Source organism: Mastigoproctus giganteus, chromosome 14, assembly GCF_048544385.1.
Source record: "Mastigoproctus giganteus isolate SK-2022 chromosome 14, ASM4854438v1, whole genome shotgun sequence".
Classification (NCBI taxonomy): Eukaryota; Metazoa; Arthropoda; class Arachnida; order Uropygi; family Thelyphonidae; genus Mastigoproctus; species Mastigoproctus giganteus.
This window is the reverse complement of record NC_143588.1, coordinates 71,009,233-71,033,226: the sequence shown is the minus strand read 5'-3', so window position 1 is coordinate 71,033,226 and position 23,994 is coordinate 71,009,233. Positions and strand designations below refer to the sequence as shown.

General features: G+C 34.6%; 1 protein-coding gene across 1 annotated transcript in view; it reads left to right on the top strand.

Annotated features, from left to right (window-relative positions):
* LOC150075225 (alpha-mannosidase 2-like) overlaps positions 1–23,994 on the top strand; it is a 253,553-nt gene that overhangs the window by 214,354 nt on the left and 15,205 nt on the right. The window contains exons 18-20 of the mRNA XM_090388915.1: positions 3,867–4,003; positions 18,397–18,538; positions 20,436–20,572. Of these exons, the coding sequence (XP_090245041.1) occupies positions 3,867–4,003; positions 18,397–18,538; positions 20,436–20,572 (416 nt within the window). The remainder of the gene's footprint in view (positions 1–3,866; positions 4,004–18,396; positions 18,539–20,435; positions 20,573–23,994) is intronic.

Below are 23,994 nucleotides of genomic sequence, written 5' to 3'. Positions count from 1 at the left end.
GGGAAATCTTGTCTGACCGATTTGATTGGATACTACGATGTAGTCACAAAGGAACTGCATGTAAAAAAATAATTTTGATATCATATACTTGGATTTCAGGAAAGCTTTTGATACTGTTGCATGTGGAAGAATGCTGTACAAATTGGAGCATTATGACATTAAGGGCAAGTTGCTGCAATGGATAAAGGGATGTTTTAGTGTGAGATGGCAGAGATTGGTAATAAATGGACACTGTTCTACATGGACTAATGTTATCAGTGGAGTCCCCCAAAGTTCAGTGCTGGGCCCATTGTTGTTTTGTGTATTTGTCAATGATATATTGATGAAGGTATATCAGGCTTAATGTCCAAGTTTGCAGATAATACAAAGGTTGGCAGGGTTGATAATGACAGTAAACACAGTATGCTTCTGTAACAGGGTCTAGAAAAGTTAGGCAGATGTACTGAGAAGTGGTAATTGAAGTTTAACATTGGCAAATGCAAAGTACTGTATGTGGGTAGCAGTAATCCAAGAGCAATGTACCAACTGTGTGATACTACACTCAGGGGTTGGAGTGGATAATGAAAAAGACCTGGGGGTAATATTGTGCAGTCAGATAATGAGGTTCTCTCGAACAGTGTGGATGGGCTTCTAGAGCAGGTCATGGAGTTTTGTCAATGTTATATAGGAATTTGCCAAGGCAAAGCAAATTAACAATCTCTAATACCATCATTTATAAATAATCATATTAGAGAGCGAGAGAGAGAGAGAGAGAGAGAGACTTAGAGCATGTCTTTTGCATGATATTGGGAATCCTCATTAGCTTATCGCACTTTCACAAGGGACTAAAATTAACATCTGTAATAGAAATTTTTTATATCACTTAATATTTGTAAAATAATAAGAGGAGTACACCTCAGTATTATAGTACAATGAACACTTCATACGTACTATAGTACTCAGTATAGTACGTAGAACGGAAGTATGATACTGGAGAGTATCATACTTTCAGAAAAATCGAAAAACTTACATTAGAATAAAAAATAATTAAAAACCAATTTAACACAATTAAAAATCAATTTAATGCAATTAAAAATATTAAAAAGAATCTAACGAAAATATTCAAAACGATTTTCCTTCCTGTAACTGACAATGCTTTTCGACCATATGTCGTGATCACAGGAATGAAAATTACCGAATAGGGTTGAACATGAAACTTAAATAGTGATTATTTGTCTTCGCACATGCGCATAAAGGTCCATGGATCGGAGATCAAATATGGCTGATGAACATTAACAGAATTCTCGTGTAATTTAATTTCTACGGTTTCTGCAATTAATAGTCGCGTATAATTACGTGGGACATTAAGTATTTTGGCTTCGTTAAATAAAACGAGGCCAAAATACTTAACTAAAATACTTAAAAACGTTAAATAAATGTTTTTTGTTAATGGCATGAAAGGCTAGTTCTGATGCTGCTGAACGAGAAGCATGAACTGAGGCTTCATGTTGATTTACACGAATATTCAGAGAAAAACGCGTCGAACCTTGGTAAGACGAGTTGCAATCACCGCAAGACATGTTGAATACCAGGTCATTAATTTGTGTTGCAAACGTGGAAAGAACCGAGCGATTGTTCAGTATAGTGTGTAATTTCCGTATTGGCCTGGCCACAATTTTAAATTCAGTTATCTTTAAAGAATCTAAGCTGTTTGTGCCACTGTTCAACATATGGGACAGAAATAAAGTATTTTTTGATATTACTATTGTTGGTTAGTGTAGTATTTTGTATCTTATCCTTGGCCTGTACCCTAATTCGGTTTATTGTGGCAAGGGGATAACCCCTGTTTAAGAACCTGCTAGTTAATATTTGTATTTCTGTGCCCAAAGCAGATTCCGTCGTTGAATATTTATAGGCATTTAGAAATTTATTAAAGATAATCGATCTTTTGTAGGTGAACGGATGATAGCTATTATAATGTAGAAGCATACCGGTGTTTGTAGGTTTTCAACAGATGCTAAATTGGATTTTATTCGAGTCTCGAGTAAGCATGAAATTTAAATAGAAAGTTTAATGACTTTGTATCCGTATCCTCCCTTTCCAATGTAAATTCAAGTCTAGAATGAATATTATTAAACGAATATAAAATATCTTGGATAGTACTACCTATCAGTAATAACTAGAACATCGTCTAAATACCTCCCATAGTATGTGATACGGGGTTGAAAAGGTGTCAAACGTATATGCTCAATCATTGAGAGATAGATCTCTGACATTAAGCCGCTCAGGCTCAAACTTTAAAATCAATATAACACAATTAAAAATCAATTTAATGCAATTAAAAATATTAAAAAGAATCGAACGAAAATATTCAAAACGATTTTCCTTCCTGAAGCTGACAACGCTTTTCGACTGTATGTCTTGATCACAGGAATGAAAATTACCGAATAGGGTTGAACCTGAAACTTAAATAGTGATTATTGTCTTCGCGCATGCACGTAAAGGTCTACGCGTCGGAGATCAAATATTGCCGACGAACATTAACAGAATTCTCATGTAATTTAATTTCTACGGTTTCTGCAATTAATAGTCGCGTATAATTACGTTGGACATTAAGTATTTTGGTCTCGTTAAATAAAAATGTTTTTCGTTAATGGCATGAAAAGCTAATTCTGACGCTGCTGAACGAGAAGCACAAACTGAGGCTTCATGTTGATTTACACGAATGTTCAGAGAACTCTTATTATTTTACAAATATTAATATCAACATAGAACGTATTGAGCATTACAGCTCTGATTCATACTATCTATATCATTTAATAGATAAAAGGGTCAGCTGTCATGAACAATCTTGTGTATTCCTTTAAACTTATATTACAGATGTTATCTCCCTATCTTAATTAAATAGCTTTAAGTTTTTGGGTGGAGAAAAGAAAAGAATGGGGTAGGAGGATATCATGAACTATCTTATACAATTTTCTTAATGAAATAGCACACATCATCATTAGTGATACATGGAGATGTTGTTTTTCAAGTTTGAACACTTTGTTGCAGTGCTGGAAAGTTCTTGCAGAATTTAGTGCAGCTCTTTCTTGTCACAGTTCTCTTCGATATAAGATGTGAAGGTACTCTTAAAACTAAGTCTCAAAGCATTACATACAGAATATTTTCTAATGACTAAATGAAAAATTTTTTGGTGGAAGAAAAATCTGCTTGTTTCCATTATTTTGATTGCATCTTGTTATTGCTCTAAGAAATGTAACAATAATTCATTGCACTCTCAGCAGAAGTGTGATGGTTTGCTTTTTCTGAGACCTGCAAGCAGTTTACTGCTCATTATTCATTTCCTTTTATATTGACCTTGCCATTTTTGGGTGAGCATGAAGAATAATATCTACACAGAACCAAGAAATATCTATATGGATGATCTCTTGCTGTTACGTGTTTGTCACTTGTGATGGAGTCTCTGTGCACTCTGCATGATCATCTGTTGCTGTACTTGGGTGTGTCAAGCATGGTTATCCTTAGAATAAAACTCTGTGCTTCACTCTCTGTAAACAGTGTTTTCTGATGAAGCTGTATTATTATGTGCATATGTATACATACCCACACACAAAATTCCTTTTAAATTTCATCTTTACTTTTTTTCTCTTTGGCTAAGGAGTTTATGAATCATAAATTGTCTAGTCCTTCCAAAATTAATTTTCATTATTAGTACAATACTGGTAATATTTATATATTACCAGTTGAACTGTTATTAAAAATGCATATTACTTGTAATATTGTTTACAGCTTCCTACATCATAATAAAAATTAGTTATCAATGCTTTCTGAAATCTTACTGCTTACGAAATTGTGTTAAATAATACCGAAAATTGTAATTCTAGGTTTGGATGGTGCAGGGATTGAAATTTATAATATTGTAGACTGGAGTCGTGAGAACAATAAAGAGTTGATCATGAGATTTTATACTAATATTTCCAACTTCAATAAGGACTTTTTTACAGACATCAATGGGTTTCAGGTAAAAATATACATTAGTTTTTTGATTTGCCATTTGTTAAAATTGATAATTGAAATACTGAGATGGCTATCACATCTATTTTATGTTTTTTTATACAGTAAGTCCCTGACTTATGTAAGCCTGAGTTACATAACTTCTGACTTTCGTAAAGTTTTTTTTTTTTTTTTTTTTTTTTTTTTGTAGGATTGTAAAATTTAAAACAGCAAAAAAAATAAATAAATAAGCAATCAATAATGATGAACACAGTACACACAAATTGCACAAGTGAGATCGGGGTAACAAGCTTAAAAATAGGAATGAAGAGCAGATTCTGAAAATTTATTTGTTTTTTTATTTGAGTGAAGGGGATACATATTTCACCATAATAACATAGAACCACAGAATTCCAGCTATGGGTATTATTGCAAATGCAATAAGATCGAGTTTATAATGAATTGCACTAACAGAAAAGCGCAATAAACCGGAAACTGCAAATTGTCTTTGTTTTATGGTAATCACCTCCAGAAATGTGCTTTAGCAAAATGTGAACATGCGAGTTCGTGTGACACCTCACACGGACTCGCATGTTCACATTTTGCTAAAGTGATATTGTGTTTCTGCCTTAACCCTGTGAAGTTCTTTACAGACAATTTCATTTTGACTGTTATCATAGTATATCACTTATTCATTTCTTGAATAAGTGACAGTGGTACTAGTAAATCTACCAAGGAAAGGAAAGCGATCGATTTGGATCAGAAAATTAAGTAATAAGGATGTATGAAAATGGTCAAACATTAACAAGTATCATGCAGAATTTAATTTGTTATTGTCAACAGTGAACACAATAACAAAGGACAAAGACAGAATACGAGAAATGGTGAATGGATTGGCACCAAGTCAACTATAATAATGAAGACTACGAAAAACATATCAGTTTTTACAGTACAATAACGTGTTTTTTCTTCCTTTTATGTTTTCTTTTCTGATGTGCCACTCTGGCTACTTCACTGCTGTCCCCAGATAAAGTTTTTAATTGAACTAATTAAAAATATATAACTGTTTTTCTATATATATATATATATATATATAACTAATTAATTGAAAAATATATAACTAATTTTCTTCATTCTTCTGAGGATATGTGGTTTTTGTAATTTTGGCATATCATGAATATAGTAGTATGACTAATATTTTATTAGTCCAGCAACTACAGTTGTGTGCTTTCTGTTGCCAATATTTCTGGTACAGCTTCTGCATCTGTTGTTGGATGTGGATGTGCATCTGTTGCTGGTTGTACACCAGAAAACTACACAATTTCATCAATCCACCTCATCTTTGATCTTTTTCTTGGGCATTTAGAGTCAAGCGATATCCATTCCAAAATTTGTTTGGCACATCTATCATCAGTTCTTTTTTGATATGTTATCTGCCCATTTCCATTTTAAGTGCTTTGTTCTTTCAGTGATGTCACAGACTTTGGTTTGTTGACAAATCTGTGCCCATTTTTCGTTCTTTTTTGGTTATGTTCAAAATTATGTTCGAAACTTCTCTGCATGACCCTCGGTCTTTGTAAAACTTTGGCATTCAATGTCCATGTTTTACAGCCATATGTTAGGACAGGGAGGATATATTGATCAGAAACATTTTCTTTGAGACAGAGTTGTAAGTTTGTCTTGAAGACAATGTTAAGCTTTCAAAATGCTTGCCATCTCAATTTTATGTACCGTTCAGTTTCCATCTGTTGAAATTTCTTGTTCAAAGTAAACATACCCTTCCACTTGTTCTTGTCCATCAGCCATGATTTTCTTTGGTCTGATAAATTTGTTGAACATAACCTGTAGTCTTTTGATATTCATCTTTGAACTGAACTTGCTTTCATGCTGCAATTCTTCCAGATCATTGGCAAAGAGAATGATATCATCTGCAATTGTAAGTGATTTGGGTAATCTCCATTTATCTTGAGTCCTTTATTATCTCAATTTAACTTGCAAAAAATTTCTTCTAAACAGGCAGAAATTAATTTTAGGGAGATTGTATCTCCTTATTGGACAACTTTTTGTATGTTTTAATCTGAACTTTATCATTGTTGCCCCTTATCAATGTAGCCACCTTTTCATATATTGAATGGAAAATAATGATGTAAACTCTGTCTATGCCTTGGTTGATTACAGCATTTATTATTGCTTGTTTTGTGACTTTTGTAAATTTTTCATAGTCAGTGAAGGTTGTATTTGTTGTGTCATTCTATAACTGCTGCACCGTTTGGATGTGATCCATTGTACTGAAGCCACTTCTGAAACCTGCTTCTTTGGATTGTAGTGCATCAAGTATTGTGCCCATTCTTCTTGAAGGTATCTTTGTGAAAACGTAGACAACTTGCAGTAGGCTTATTGGTCAGTAGTTTTTTTTAAATCTGCCTTGTCACATTTTTTGTGCAATAGGATGGCTTCTGATTTTTCCATGCTATAGGTACTTTGTTAAGTTGAAGGCATTTTGAAAATAGTCTGACTAGAGCCTTACATACCAGCTGGCCTCCAGCTTTTAACATTTCAACAGTGACTTTATCAGGTCCTACTGCTTTGCCAATTTTCCTTGATTTTATGACATCTACTTCTACCAATATTTCTGGTACAGCTTCTGCATCTGTTGTTGGATCCAGTTGTTCTTCTTTATCCTTATACAGATTAGAATAAAATTTTTCCACTCATTTTAATATTTGTTGTTGCACTATCCTCAAGCTTCAAAGCAGCAAACATTTGGCTCTTGTGCGTAACTATTTTTAATTTTGCTTTCTTTAGCCCTTGATTTTCTTTTAGTGTTCTGACGAGATGGGCATTGAATTTCCGCATTTCTTCTCTTATGTGCTTTCTAATGTTACCACTGTGCTTCATTTTTCATCGCTTTTTCATCATGACAATTGTTTCTTTTGATGTTCTGGTTGATTTTTCCAATTTTACAGTAGGTGCAAGGGAATAGGCAGCATCTAAAATAGTCTCAATGACTTTGTTTTTATCTATTGAAATATCTGTGTCAAGAAGGTCCTGCAGCACATGAAAACAATTGGATAGCTCTAGTTCAATCAATTTTTTGTCAATTTTTCAGTAGTTGGTTAATGTTGATCTTCACTTTAGTTGACCAATTTATTTCATTATTTCTTGTAATCAATTTTCATTTTTGCTCCCAGTAACCAGTGGTTGCTTCCAACATTAAAACACCCTCTGCCAATGCTTCAAGACTGAGCAGACAGTGAATATCATTTCATTGTTTGTCATTGTTTTTCATTGTTTGTGAAGTCAGTTTCACTAGTATTTCCAAGAGGGCTCTTCTACTTATGTTTTCGTTGGGCCTTTTTCTTGAAAAATGAGTTCGTGATGAACAAATTTTGTTCATCATGAACTAGATCTTTCCCCATTTTGGATCTTACCAATTCTCGCATTGAAATCTCCCATTACAATATGATAGTGGTTAGTTGTCCTGCTTGTAAAGGCACAATACATCATAAAATTCTTCAACTTAATCATCACTGTGGCTGTTTGTAGGAGCATAAGCTTGAATAATTTGAAGAGAATAGTGACTATTTATAGCTTGGCAGCACAGCAAGCAGTCCTTTCCATAATACTTTCTACTTTTATGGTTGAATCTCTTAGTCTTTTGTTGATCAAGAACCCAATTCCACTACACCATCCATTATTTGTTTCTTTGTAGTACAGCCAATGTCCATCTTCAAGTTTCACTCAAATCTTCACCTTTTCTCTAAATCTCACAAAGCTGATGATGTTTTTCAGTTCCTATAATAGTTCTTATAGGCATGAGTCTGTTCGTATAGACAAAATGTTAAGCGTTCCAATGTCTAAAGTCCAAAGGCAGCCTGATTGTGCCCAGTGATTCTTAGCGCCCTCTGCCATTGAGCTGGTCCTCCCACTGCTGTAGCTCACAGGCCTCTGGGGAATGAGGGTTGTTTATTTTGTTGTGAAGCCATGTTGAGGGAATGGACCATAATCTGCTAAGAGTATACTGCTAAGAGTATACGCTCCCAATGGCATAGTTCTCAGCTTCATTGACATGTGCAAACACTCCTGCTGCAATAAGGCATCAATCCATGAGAGTAATAATTTTATATATTTTATTTTATATTTTATTACCAAAACTTAATATTAGGCATCATTGCCAGGTACCATTGCTGAAAATCAGTTTTTTGTTGATCAGAGTATGAAAAGATTGAAGAAGACTGCAATAAAAGATTGAATAATAGCCTTATTCAGTATATCCTAGAGTCTTTTATTGTAGCCTTATTCAGTTTTTAAATAAAAAGCCTAAGGTAATAAAGATTTTGTTTTTGTTGAATATGTTATTTTAATTTTGTGTTTAAAATGTTTTACTGAAGAGCTCTCTGAAGTAAATAATTTTTGTGCAGAAAACTTAAGTCCTTGTGACATATTTAATTGCTTAACATCCATCTCACTGTACAGAAATAATGTTTTATCTGTGCCACGTCATGTTAATTATCTGCCATAATTTATATTCTAGTATTGACTGTTTAGCTTAATATTTATTTGGATTGTGTACATGATTCTCGTCATCACTCTTGGTTAGTCTCCATATAGGTGTGGTGAATTCCAGTATTAATTGCAGTAGAGGAACCTGTAATACACTCTGTTTTGGAGGCAGTTATTTTACAATGATGAATTGATGGATTTCTGATACTTCAGCTAATGCATGTTGTCCAATCTTCCCAGAGTCTGACAAATTATGCTTTCCTTTCTTTTATTCTCTATATCATGTTTTTTTTTTTTTTTATCCCCCACTTTTGTCCTTTTTAATTCACTCTTCATGATCTGCACTGGTTTTCTCTTTATTGCTTTACAATGGTGATTCACAAATTACTTTAAAGTTGATAAAGGGCACAGCTCTCTGAAAGTTACTTTGTGTATATTAGTATATTCTTGTTGTGTATATTGTATTGTTTTTAATGTTTTCATTACTCTTATTACTTTTAGTTCTTTTATTTTACAAGTTTTTAGTTATTTTATTTCTCTGATTTGTAAAAGAAAATGATGACATTCAAGAAGCTTAAATGAAATTTCTTGAGTGTTATCAGTTGACAAGATTTATATTATGATCTTATTCTCCTTAAAGATAAAGGGTTTACAAGTATTCAGTTTTTCTATGCAAATACATTATGAACAAGAAGCAAGCTTTTCAAAGCTTGCTTCTTGTTCTACAAGTTTAGAAAAGCTTTTCAAGCTTTTCTAAACTTGTAGATATTACTGCCATCAACCACCATAATCAAAGCCAAAATTTTTATTTTTTGATTAATTTGTTTTGTGGTTTGAAGTGTGATGTTAGAAGTGTGAAGTTAGCATTAGTAGGGGCAAATGATGCAAGAAAGCAAGCTTATACAGCATCAGCAAAAAAAAAAAAAAAAAAAAACACTTCCCATTTCACTAATCCATTCCCTCCAACAGTTTGTCTAGTTCTTTGAATCTATTTAAGCTATCAACTTCCACGATGGAAGTTTGTTCTAGCAATCAACTACATGCTGACTAAAGGCAACTTCTGCACGTCTATTCTGCAACCGTCCTTCGTCAATTTGAATCATGTCCCCTCATGTTCGTAGTCTGAGCAAGTGGAAGAATCCCATCAGCATTAAGCTTGCTCAATCTATTCAAAGCCTTAAACATATCACTTTGCAGGTGCTTTGTCTCCAGATACTGTAATTTGCAGAAATGAAGCCTTTCTTGGTAAGAGCATTCCCCTTACCAATCTCATTGTCCTTCTCTGTACTCATTCCAGCAGCTCTACATTCTTCCTAAAATGATGCCTCCAGACTCAAGATGTGGCATGACTATTGCCTTATACAGTGGTATAATCACCTCCTTATCCCTGCTACCAAAATTCTTTTATATCATTGACAAAGCTCCATGAGCTCTCCTGGCAGCCTGTCTGCACTGCTCGCAGAACTTCATATATAGCTGCACAATTACACCGAAGTCTTTCATTTTCCACTACCCTGAGTGTAGTGCCACACAGTTGGTATATAACTCTGGGTTACTGCTTACTATATGCAGCACTTTGTCAATGTTAAACTTCAGTTGCCATTTCTTCTTCTAAGTTATCTTCCATGTCACTGTTGTGGCTACTTTTTCCCTTCATGTTCATTTTGAGACTATCTTAAAATCACTTTTGTATATTCAGCATCTTCTGTTTTTAGATTAGGAATAATTTTTTGGGGTAATCAAGGAATTGTTACAATATAAGTACTTGTAATCTCCTCTATACTATCCTTTCCATTTACAGCTCTGTCTTTATGATTTCTCCCAATTACAATGCAGAAAAATTGGGAAATGTTATTTTCTGCCAACAGTATTTTTTGGGGTGGGGAAGACATTAATTAAATCTGATCTACAATTATATTTCGCTAATATATCATTCAATTGCAGCATGCTCTTTTGGGTAAGTTTCTTTGTGGAATTTTGAAAATTGTTTTTTGTAAAAATTAAAACCTTCTACATAAACACCTTTAAAGTTACTTTCCTTATGCAATAATGGCATTAACATCTATTTATGTGCCACTTGGATTACTTTAATTCTTCTGGATTTCCACAGAGTTTTAGCTTTTGTATTAAGCAACAATAGCTTACTGACAAGCTTCTCAAATTTTAAAAGCTGTTTTTGTAATGCCATCTATTACAATTATATCCATTACTAGAAACACAGATGGCAATACATACTGGAAGTTGTAAAAACAATTCATATATAAATGATCACATAATAGACCATGGTAGCTAGCCAGGTGAAAGCAGTATAAAATTTTGTTGGGAGGACATGTGGTTGTCACATAATGACATGTGAGTAATACTAATTAAACCACATGAACTGTTTTTATAAAGTGAATTTTATTGTGTAAAAAGTAAGTTTAAGTTGCATTAAGTAAGTTAAATTCCCACACAGTAGAATTTCTTAATAATTCGGTTTGTGCATAGTATCCCATCATCAAGCCTAATCAGGAAAGATTTAACAGCTATTAGTATTAGTAATGGCTGCATGGTGCAAGAAAGCCTATGGCTTATGCTGCACCAGCAAAAAAAAAAAAAAAAAAAATCCGAACAAAACAATGATAAAAACAACAACAAAAAAAAATAAATAAATAAAATAACAAAATAATAATAATTAATAAAAAAAAAGGAAATTAAACCTATCATCCTATGCGCTTCCCTTACTCAAAGGTATTATCCAGATGACCTTTGAATTTCCCCAAACTGTCGACCTCTACCACCCACGAAGGCAACTTATTCCAGTAATTTATAACTCGCTGGCTAAAATAAAACTTCCTGCAGTCCAATCTAAACATTTCCCCCCGTAACTTGAATTTATGTCCCCTAGTTCTAGCATCATTTATAATCTTGAAAATTTCGTCCTCATTCATTTTACTGATGCCTCTCAGAGCCTTAAACACCTCAATCAAATCTCCTCTAAGGTGTCTAGTTTCCAAACTCTGCAACCCACATATTCGAAGTCTTTCTTCATAAGGACGCCCTTTTGCCGATCTCACCAGGCGAGTTACCCGTCTTTGCACCCTTTCAAGAAGCTCGATGTCTTTCTTTAGGTGCGGTCTCCATACTTGAACACAGTATTACAAGTGTGGTCTAACATAAGCCTTATATAATGGGATTATCACGTCCCTATCTCTACTTGCAAAAGTTTGATAGATCATCGATAGGACACCATGGGCCTTCCTTGCAACATGTTTACAATGCTCAGAGAATTTCATGTCTGACCGTATCGTAACACCCAAGTCCCTTTCCTCCAGTACTGGGTTTAGTTGAACTCCACCAAGTGAATAAATTATTTTGGGATTACTGTTTCCCAGGTGTAATACCTTACACTTTGTTCGATTAAAGCATAGCTGCCATTTTTCTGACCATTCCTGAAGTCTATCTAGGTCTCTCTGAAGAAGCTCAGCTTGACAGTGATCATTAACTACTCTACCAATTTTAACATCATCTGCAAATTTAGTTTCAAGGCATCACGCCCTCTATCCCTTAATCAATGTCGTTTATGAAAATTAAAAACAACAGTGGTCCTAATACTGATCCTTGGGGAACTCCACTTCTTACATCAACCCAATCTGAGGAATAGCCATTTATCACAACCCTCTGCCTCCTGCCCTGAAGCCATCCTTCTATCCATCTAAGGATTTTCCCAGTGATTCCAACCTGTTCCAGCTTATAAAGCAACCGTTCATGTGGGACTGAGTCAAAAGCTTTGCTGAAATCTAAATAAACAATGTCGAAATTATTTCCTAAATCCAGCTCGTGAGTGACCCTTTCGAAATAGCGAACCAGATTTGTTAAACATGATTTTCCCTTTACAAAACCATGCTGAGTATCCTTGAGAATTTCAATTCGATCGAAATGATCCTGAATTCCACCCTTGATCATTGCCTCCATGATTTTCCCTACCACTGAAGTCAGACTGACAGGTCGATAATTTCCAACTTCACTTTTAGAGCCACCCTTATGTATGGGAGATACATTTGCACTTTTCCAATCCAACGGAATCTCCCCAGAGTCTAGTGATGCTCGCATAATTAGCCTCAATGGTTTAATGCACTCGCTTGCCGCCTCCCTTAAGATTATAGGGTATATTCCATCAACTCCAGGAGCCTTACTAGCCTGTAGGCTCAAAAGTTTTTTCATTAAATAATCTTCGAAATTTCAATATTATTAATTACGTATTTTTCAACTTCGCTCCCACAATTTCCCATTGCCACAAAAGGTTTTTCATTTGTAAATATCGATGCAAAATAACTGTTGAGTTCATCTGCAACGGCAGCTGGTGTATTTAATACTATCCCCTTTCCCTTACGTAAAGGTCCGATCTGGTTTGTCCAGCTCTTCTTGGCATTTATATATGTGAAGAATTCTTTATCCCCCACTCTTTGCTGTTTGCTAGTGATTTCTCATAAACTGCCTTTGCCTGTTGAACCTTTTCTGTATCTCTATTACACATCACCTTGTAGCTGTTATAGGCTTCAGTACTTTTTATTGCTCTGTAACCTTTCCATGCCACCTTTTTCTGCTCAAGTAATGTGGCAACTTCACTATTCATCCAACTTGGAACCCTCCTCATGGAGTATTTTTTTAATGGTATATACGCATTCAAGGCATCTGTGGTTAATGTTTTAAAAGCGTACCACAGTTCAAATGTATTCATTCTCTGCGCGATATCTACACAGTTAATAGAGGCCATGTAGTACCTTAAGGCATCGTAATTTCCTTTTCTGAAATTAAAACCCATTCCTTTGCCTTTTACTTCTGCTACCTCTGTCGTCATCATCCACCGTAGAACTCCGTGATCACTTCCTGCTACTGGTTCCTCTACTGTGAACCCTGTTATTACTAACTGTACAGGGTAAAAGACACTGTACAGTTAGTAATAGGCACTAAATCTTTTCTGATGGGGTTTGATAACTGGATTCAATATGAAAACAGAGTATAAAACTTCCAGAATGTTACTATTTAAGTAGTTCTCATGTGGAAGTTAAACTTTAATAGCAGAAAACTAGCTCCTTATCCAAACAATAGTTGAGCATTATGGTCTCTTGCCAAAGCTATTGGCCACAATTTTTGCCCATCTACACTGCCATCTCTGTTGAAACCTGATAGTTCAGTTCCCTCCTCAGCTAAAGATAAAGCCAACTTACTAGTGTCCTACTTTTCTTTTAACTCTTGTATTTCTAGGTGGCAGATGACTCTCATCAACTGGTGCAATACCACCACTTTGCTTATTGGAGGCTTGAAGTGGTGAAACCCATGTTTAGTCTCTAGAGCAAAGTTTTCAGCATCCCCCTTCCTTCTCCCTCAACCCATGCATGGTAATACTAATATAAAATAGATAATAATACAATACTATAATATAATACTAATATGTACTAATACTAACACTAGTTGGTAGATTGCTCTCATCAACCGGTGCAATACCACTACTTTATTGGAAACTTGAAAGTGGTGAAACCCATGTTTAGTCACCAGAGCAAAGTTTCCTGCATTCCCTCCCTATCTCCTTCAACTTGTGCATGGTACTAAGCTCTGTAGGTTTTGATACCGCTCATGTTTGGGGTTTTTATTTAAAAAAAAAAAAAAAAATTGTTCATATGCACAGAACTCTGGAAAGCCCACACACAAAAAAATGCACATTTACTAAAAATACATTTATTCATTTATAAAGTAGTGTATTTACTCCTCAGAGGGTTAAACACCTCAATCAGATCCCTACACAAATGCAGAGTTGCAAAACTTTGCAGCTAATAAAACTGAAGTGAGCTTCTGGGCCTGTATACAGCATTCAAGATTTAACTTAACCACCGATTTGTCCAATGGGATAATTACCTCTTTTTATCTTTACTGGCAAAATTTTCATATATCATTGAAAGTACTTCATGAGCTGTCCTCTGCAACCTTACTTACTTGCTCTGTTGAGCAGTTGGACTTGTGGCATCAAAAATGGTGGTTGCAATATGCATTTCAATTTTTGAAACTTTATAGTTTCAAAAATTATTATATATAATTGTAGCATCCTTAACAAGCTTGACATAGAAAGAAGTTATCAAGATGGTCCAAAAACTGCCTGATACCTGTAAAATGTCCTATCTACAAATCTCAGTTTATGCCTAGATGCACTCATTGGCCAAATAGAAAACTTTTAGTTGGTGTCAGCAGATAATTAAACATATGGTATGCAAATTTAAATTTGCACATAGTGTGATCACAAGTACCTTGCTATCAGATAAATACTGGTACACTTTCCTGTAGCCTCTTAGTTGATCTGGTTTGGTCGTGGGGAAGACAGGTGATCCTTGCAATTTTCAGAACAGATGTTATTGTTGGAGCATGTTTAGCAGGAGCCACAATTGAGAAAACAAACTGTTATGTCAAAAGCAACCTTCTCAAAAGTATACAATGAGTGGAAGATGAAAGGAAAGTGTCACTCTAAAAGGAAGAAATGTGGCAGAAAGTTGATATTCTAAGAATGAGACTACAGGAATTTAAAGCAAATTGTATGTCAGAATGGAAGGCCTAGACTTCCATTTTCCAATTGTGCAGCAATGACTGAAAAATTTAATTTAGGCAAAGAAAAGACCCATCAACTGAACTATGTGGAAGGAGATGAGGGACTGTCGTGTGCCTTTACAAAAGCCATTTCTTTCTGAAAAAAATCAAAAGGTTCAACTGGAGTGGTGCTGCCAATGCCAAGACTGGACTGTGGAACAGTGGAATAAGATCATGTGGTCTGACAAGTCTCATTTTACACTCTTATGCACCACTGGTAGGGTGAAAGTGTGGTAGGTATAAACCTTGTGAAGTCATTCATCCAGACTGTCTCGTGTCCACTACTCAAGCAATTGGTGTGGTATGTTTTATCGGTATGGACTAGGTCTGCTCATACCATTAGAAAATCAAGTTACGTCTGGTGAATTACAATGGATTCTTTCAAGACGATAGTGTAACTATTCACTGTGAAAAAATTGCATCTGAATAGGTCTAGGAACATTCAAAGATTTCCAATATCTACTCTGACCACCTAATTCTCCAAATCTGAATCTAACTGAAAATGTATGGAACGTGTGGGAAAGAATGGTTGAGCTTTACAGTTCTTTACCGACCACAACCATAATACAGCAACTGATGAATATCCTGATTAGAAGAAGGGTCAGATTTGGGACTAGGCATCCTCACCTACTAGAATCTGTGCTATGATATGTACAGGCTGTAATTTGGGCAAAAGGTAGCCCTACTAGATAATTTTTTGGCCAGTGATTGTAGTTAAAAGTCCTCCATAATAAAATATTTTATTATGGAAGACTTTTAGGACACATGTAGCTGATCATCACGACCAATGCGTTCATTGGGTCTGTAGCAGACTTATTTAATGGATGTACTGTTCTTGAATTTGTATGCTTGCATGTGTGCATGGTGTCAAGGAGATCCACCCAGTTAGCTGATAAGTTCATTTCTTGAATTCTGTCTCCAAACTTTTTGGTGTGTGTGTTTAATTATTTCATAATTATTTTTTTATGAAATAAATGTTTTTTTATATTTTATTTTATTTTAAATTAAATAAAAACATTTATTTTATTTTCTATAAAATAAAAGTTTTTACACCTAATTCATTGATATTGGTGCAGTAATGATTATCAAGAAAACTAATCAAGTATGTGCATATTCATTATGTTAGTGTACAAACACGGTTTGTACACTAACATAATGAAATTCTGTACATGTGTTTTTATCTGGTACCAATTAGCAAGTATGAAATTTTAAAATGTTTCTTTAAAAAATGCATTTTTTTTTATTGCATAGTAACAAAATGCATAATCCTCACCAACTCCGAATTTGAAATATGCAGTTTTGTATTTGCATAACAAAATTTTACAATCTGTGTATTAGATTATTTTCAACACTTTTTTTTCCTATTTGAACATATTATTGAAATTACAACAAGTATTCTTATTTAGTAGGAAACCTTTGCTATGGAAATATGACCTTTGGGGGTTTTACAGGTGTGGTTTACTCCCTGAGGAAATCACACTTTTTGCCTGCCTTATTTTTTATTCTTTTACTTCCTTAATTTTTTGAGGTGTCTGTATTTGATAGTGGGACATCCTTCTATGGTCTTTTGCTTGGATTGTAGGCAGCAGTTGTACTGTTAGAGCAGAATTTTGTGGAGGTGCTTCCCATGAGAAGGTAGATACCCTTATTCTTCTGTTCCTTTAATTCTTTTTTGTTAATTTCAGTTGTTAATTGTTTTATTTATTTATTTTAGATTTTTGTTTGCATATGGACAAAGTGGTTTCCTAACAAACAAGAATACTTGCTGTAATTTAATACATTTACATGGAAAAAAGTGTTGAAGTTGCTCTGATTTATCATGTAACAACTCCTTGTACATTTCTTTTTCTTAGTAATGTAATAGTTTTTTTGTTTTTTTTTTACATATATGCAGTTGTCTAGTTTCCTTAAACAAAATAAAAAATTAGATGTACTTTGGCATGTTTTCATAATTCTTTGATTATTGTATTAGTTATCAACTAATATTTAGTTTACTCTTTATTATGGCTTTTAAATGTTTGCTAAGTACTGAAAGTGAATCTGTGAAAAGAATAGGGAAAGTAATAGCATTGGGACAGATGATAAAAATACTTCAGAAACTTCATTGTTTTTATGTTGTGTAAATTTAAAATGAAGTTTGTTTTTTCCATATATTTTATTGGCCTATTTATTGCTTTACCCATAATCCCTTATTTTCTGTGAGACCATACTCTTGTCAACCATGGTTTTTGCCAAATGCAGAACATTACAGGAATGTAACACCCAAACAGTTGCTGAGGGATTTCTGCATTTGATAGACTACTGGTAATAGCATTTTCAAACATATACAATGGTTATTATCAAATACTAAAATGTACACTAAGTACAAAAATTTAATGAAAGACATTTTAGCACATGAAATAATTAGTTTATTGGCATGAAAGGGCAAATTAATATAATTAGACACAAACAGTTCCAGTAACTGACTAAATAAAAAAAAAATTTACTGAATTAGTACATCATACCAAATTTTTGGGGAAAATTTACTGGCATGTTTTATTTCTCAAATTATTTTTGTTTTATATTTAATTATATTTATAAATGGAAATACATTATTGATCATTGATAATAAGGTTAAAACAAGATAGACGGCATTTCATTATCTACATATTATTGCACTATTTATATTGTTTAATGTACACGTGATTAATAGTTCTGAATAATTATTATTACCTGAATCGTTAATCACTGAATATACCTACAAGTTATGTGCCAGATGAAAAAAATATATATATATTTTTTATTCCTATAAGTTATAAGTTCTAATGGATGTTTGTGACAACCATTAAAAGCAGCTTTGCTAATGAAGAGAGGCTGCTTTTTTGTCTGCTAAATCGGGTTTCAGAAGGAATTTAAAAATAATTGACATTTTTAGACTGAAAAAAGAGAGAACTTTTCTTTTGACACATGCACACAGTTGGTTATACAAATTTTAAAATCAGAAATCATAAAATTGTATGCATAACTTTTTTATTAATTTTGAGTAGGATGAAAAATGCAACGTAAAAAGTCTACATTAAAACCCCCTGACATCAAAACTGAGTGAAACCTATATACTCTGCAAAACAATAGGCCACAGAATTTGTTACTTTCTAGTATAGGTATGCAACTTGCATGGCTAAAGCTAACAGCAGAAAGTTAATTTTGATGTGGGATGCACACACCTGTATTTCATTTTGCTAACTTTATTGGAAATAAATATAATTCTTTTTAAAAAATTGTTTTATTTTTTTATAGAATGTAACTGTAATTTCTCTATTTTAGGTGGTTAAGCGGCATACACATGACAAGCTTCCACTTCAAGCAAATGTTTATCCAATGCCAACAATGGCATATTTTCAGGACAATAACACTCGCTTTACTCTTCTTACTGCACAGCCACTTGGAGTTGCTAATCTGAATCCAGGTAATCAATTTTGCTAAGTTACCCCCTCCCCCAGCAATTATTGTTAAGAATAAAAGTAAAAATATTTAAAAGGTTATAAGAATGTTTCAAAAACATAGATTTTTAATTTTGAATATGAATTTGTGTTCTTTACTTAACATAATTTTGATGCTTATATCCTAAAAACCATCTATAAACAAGTTTGCACTTTTGTTACTGCAAAATTCACATCAGAGTGCAAAATTGTTTATAGAGTATTGAGAAATTGTTTATATCATGAAAATGCAGGAAAACATATAGAATCCAGGAACAATATATACAGGGTGTCTATAAATAATTTTCCTAATTATGAAACTATATTAAAATTTTATTGTGATAGGTATCTTAAAATGGTTTGCTGCAGTTATCAGAGCAACTCATGAGTTTTTTTCTCATGCAGTTGGCAGCCTTGATCCCAGCAAGCATTTTGACAATACAACATTATAATGGAGTGCAGGAGAATGAAATATGCATGTTGTGGCTGTGGGATAACATATCTCTAGTGACTGTAAAGCTGTTTTCAATGGGAATTCCAAAAAAAAAATCAACCTATGGAACAATCAGTGAGGAGATGGTTGAAACAGTTTCACAAAACCAGCAGTGTGCAGCACCAGAAAGGAGCAGGTAGGCCTAGTGTATCTGCAGATAAAGTTTCAGAAATTCAGGAAGTGTTTACCTGAAGTCCTACAAAATCTATCTGCTGGGCAAGCCTGCAGTTTCAAATAATGCACAGGAAATTAAGCCTCATGACAAACCACAAGAGGAATTTGTTCTTCACATTCTCAACCATATAAATAAAGATGAGCACTTTCTGAAAAATATCATTTTCAGTGATGAAGTGACATTCCACCTGTTGGTAAAGTTAAAAGACACAGTTCTCACATAGAGGAATCTGAAAATCCCACTTAGTTTGTGAACACAAGCGTGATGGTCCAAGGTGTGGTGCACACTTTCATTCAGCCAGGTGATTGGGCCAATTTTCTTCCATGAAAACACTGAAATCCATAAATGACCTAGACATGCACAAATCATATGCTGCACCTCAGCTAGACGACATGCAGCCATGTGTTCTATCAGAAAGATGAAGCACCACTACACTGGCACTTGCATGTGCATGATTTCCCCAATAAAAAAATTTCTAACTGATGGATCAGCCAGGATGGCCTCCTTAATTCCCAGATATCACATCTATGGATTTCTTTATATGGGGCTACATACAGACAAGATGTATGGGGAAAAAAATTGTCACAGAGTTAGACTGGATTGAACAGGTAGTGACTTCCATTTCTCAACAGGTGATTCAAAACATTTGGAATGAAATAGGCTACCATATTGACATTCTGTGTGCTACCAAAGGTATGGAGGTTTACTGAAGTGTGGTTGGTTGTGTGATAAGAAATTCATTGAGTTGCTTTATTAAGTGCAGCAAACCATTTTACAGCACCTATTACAATAAAATTTTAATTTAGCTTCATAATCAGGTGAATAATTTATAAATACCCTGTAGAATAATGACAGTTTTGCACAGAATGATATTGTAAATCAAGAGCTCGTATTAACATTATTCTACATTTTACCTTTTTTTTTTTTCTCTCTCTCTCTCTCTCTCTCTCTCTCTCTCTTCTTCTTCAGGAAGAAATTTGGATTAAATGTAAGCAGATATTTTTATAACAGTGAAAACCTTTGGAAAAGATTCAGGTTTTAAAATTTCATGAATTAAAATTGTTTCAGAGTATTTTTATTCAAGGGTTATGATTTTTGCATAACTTTTTACAATATAATCCTAATTCTTTTCTGTACATAATTAGCCATTATAATGCCATTAAAATTATAAAGATATTTCTGCACGATAATTTATTCCTATTATTAAAATTTTTAGGTTGGTTGGAAATATTTTTAGATAGACGTTTAAACCAAGATGATAACCGTGGTCTTCAACAAGGAATTATGGATAACAAACTGACTCCCAGCACCTTCAGAGTATTACTTGAGCGGCCATCTTATTTTGTGACACAGGTAATAGCGAACTTTCTATATATTAAATTTTCATACATCAGCTTTAAAAACCCTAGAGATACACGAGGGAAAACATGCACGCACATGCAAAATGTTATAAAAAGTATTAGGATGCCATTGATTAGCATGTGCAAAATATTGGTTAAGCTAATGATGTAGAAAGCATTATAGTAGCAAATGGTGTAATTGAACTGCAGAATGTGTCTCATTCATGCAATAATCAAGTGAAGTGCCACTTGAAGCTGACCTCAGCAAGTTCAATGCTGACAAGCTAGATAGGTGTCGATTTAAGAGATTTAGCATTAAATGGATTTCAGAATACTTGAAGGTCCCAGAGGTTCTGCTTTAACAAGACATTGTAAAGATTGATGAAGGAAGATTCAAAAGCTGAATTGTGAGTGGCTAACTACATATTTTGACTGCAAGAGGCCCCAGAATAGCCAAATTTGTTGCCAAAACAAAATCCCCACTACAGCTGCAGCAAATTCACTATGTAGGGGGTAATGCTCTACATACAGTAGAGGTGGTTTTCATGAGCGGTGTGGTGGTTTTTGGGCAGTTGGATGATTTTTATTGGCAAACTCATTGGAGAAACTCATGATCATGAAAGTCGGTGCTCGGTGACATTTACAGTTGTGCTTGCAGAAACTGAACACTTGGAGAGTGGAAATACATTCCTGGAATAATGAATCATAGTATATGCTGTTTCAGTCATATGGAAGAATCTGGATATGGTGATGGCTAGAATGCATCCATATAGATTGTGTCATTTCAAATATGAAGTCTCGTAATTGAAATAAATTTTCTTTCTGTGATATTCTACACTATGCTGCATTTCCTGTTCTGATAGAATTTTTTTGTGAAGGGCGAAGCATGTTTCAATAGAATAGTATTCCCTGCCATCAAGCCTAATGCATAAAGGCTTGGTTTAAAGGAAAGAAGTTACCACCACTGGAATTGTCAGTTCAAAGCTCTACTCATAACCCCAGCGAATATCTGTGGGATGAATTTGAGAGGTGTGCAGATTTGACTGTGGAGGACAACTTCACATGCTGCATTAAGATTTTGTGTATGAGAAATGAAGTATTTCCATTGAAACTTGTTAAAAAAAAGTTTTGAAAAAATTTTTAACAAGGAAAATTTTGTATAAGTCTATTTTCTGTATTGAAAGATGTAGGTCTGTGGCCTTATGTCATTAATTTTTTTTTGTCTTATGTGAACATCTATTTGGTGTTCCAGTACTTTTGATAATACAGTGTTTCAAATTACACAGAACAAATGTAACAGTATATTCTACAACTAAAAAATATTTCCTATAAACATACATCACAAAAGACTTTATTTCTTTGATATGACATTGTGAATTGCAATAATGAAAATTCAGGAAGAAATAAAATAAATATAAAACTAATAAAATAAATGTGCAATCAAATTCTTGTGTGCATCACTTATGTGAACTTATGGGAACATCTCTTTAGTGTTCCAGTACTTTCCTTAATACAGTATATGTGTATACAGTGTTGCCATTATTGTGGATAACTATACCTCTTTTTAAGCTATACCACTTACCACCAACTTAGAAATGGTAGCAGTTCGTCTAACAGCAGGGTTCCTCTTAAATGTTTGCCCCTTCTGTTTTCCACCTGGGAACGACTTTTTCTGGACAGACCTTGATGATCTCATTAAGCAGTTGCCTGTCCTCTTTTCTATTACTAAAGGATTTCAATGGACATAATACTTTGTGGGGTAGTGCTGACATCACTGGAAGGGATTGGACTATCGAGAACAGTGACCTGGCTTTTCTAAATGTGAGTTATAACACCTTCCACATGTTTACCTGTATATTTGCTGCAATTGATCTCTCTCTCTCTCTCCATATGCTTCCCTTCTCTCCTCCTGTGTGTACATGGGAGGTTGAAGACAACCTTTATGGAAATTATCACTTCCTCATTATATCCACTATTTGCAATGGGGAAACCATGCCACCAATTGAGGATACCACAGTGGAAGATCAATCACCCTGATTGGAATGTTCTCAAATATCTAGTAGTAGTAGTAGTAGTAGTGGCAGCATGTGATGCAAGAAAGCAAGTGTATGAGCTTATGCAACATCAGCCAAAAAAAAAAATCACACCATTCCCTCCAAATGCCTGTCCAGTTCCTCCTTAACTTTATTCAACCTATCAACTTCCACAACGACAGATGGAAGTTTATTCCAGCAATTAACCAGCTGCTGGCTAAAGGCAAATTTCCGCACATCTATTTTACATCTGTCCTTTCTTAATTTGAATTTATGCCCCCTTAGATTCTTAATCTGAACAAGTGGAAGGATCCCATCAGAATTCAGCGTGCTCAACCCATTCAAGGCCTTATACACCTAAATCAGATCACCGTGCAGGTGCCTAGTCTCCAGCCACTGCAATTTTCAGAACTTAAGCTTCTCTTGGTAAGAGGATCCCTTCATTCCCCTCACCAATCTTGTTGCCCTTCTCTGTACACGCTCAAGTAAATCTACATCCTTCCTAAAATGAGGCCTCCGGACCTGTACGCAGTACTCAAGGCGTGGCCTGAACATTGCCTTATACAGAGGGACAATCACCTCCTTTTCCCTGCTAGCAAAATTCCTATATATCATTGACAAAACTCCATGACCTGCCCTGGCAGCCTGTCTGCATTGCTCAGAAAACTTCATATCTGTCTGCACAATTACTCCCAGGTCTTTTTCATTTTCTACCACCTTAAGTGTAGTACCACACAGTTGGTACGTTTCTCTGGGGTTACTTCTACCCATATGCAATACTTTGCATTTGTCAAGGTTAAACTTACTTCAGTTGCCACTTCTTAGCCCATCTGCCCAAATTATCTAGATCCTGTTGCAATAGCACACTGCCATTACTGTCATTAACAACCCTGCCAACCTTTGTATCATCTGCAAACTTCGACATTAAGCCTGATATACCTTCAGTAATATCATTGATAAATAAACAAAACAACAGTGGACCCAACACCGAACCCTGTGGGACTCCACTAATAACATTAGTCCATGAAGAGCAGCCCCCCATTGATTACCACCCTCTGTCTTCTCCCACTTAACCATCCTTTTATCCATTGTAGCAACTTACCCTTAATACCATTCTGCTCCAATTTGTGCAAAAGTGTCAAACGCTTTCCTGAAATCCAAATATATGATATCAAAATTACTTTTTGCATCCAGTTCCTTTGTAACCACATCATAATATCCTATCAAATTTGTCAAACAAGACTTTCCTTTAACAAATCCATGCTGTGTCTGAATTATTGCTGCAGTCTTGTCTAGATGATCCTGCAATGCATCTTTAACCACTGACTCCATTATTTTACCCGGAACAGAAGTTAAACTAATTGGTCTGTAGTCACCCTTCGATCCCCCTTTGTGAAGGGAT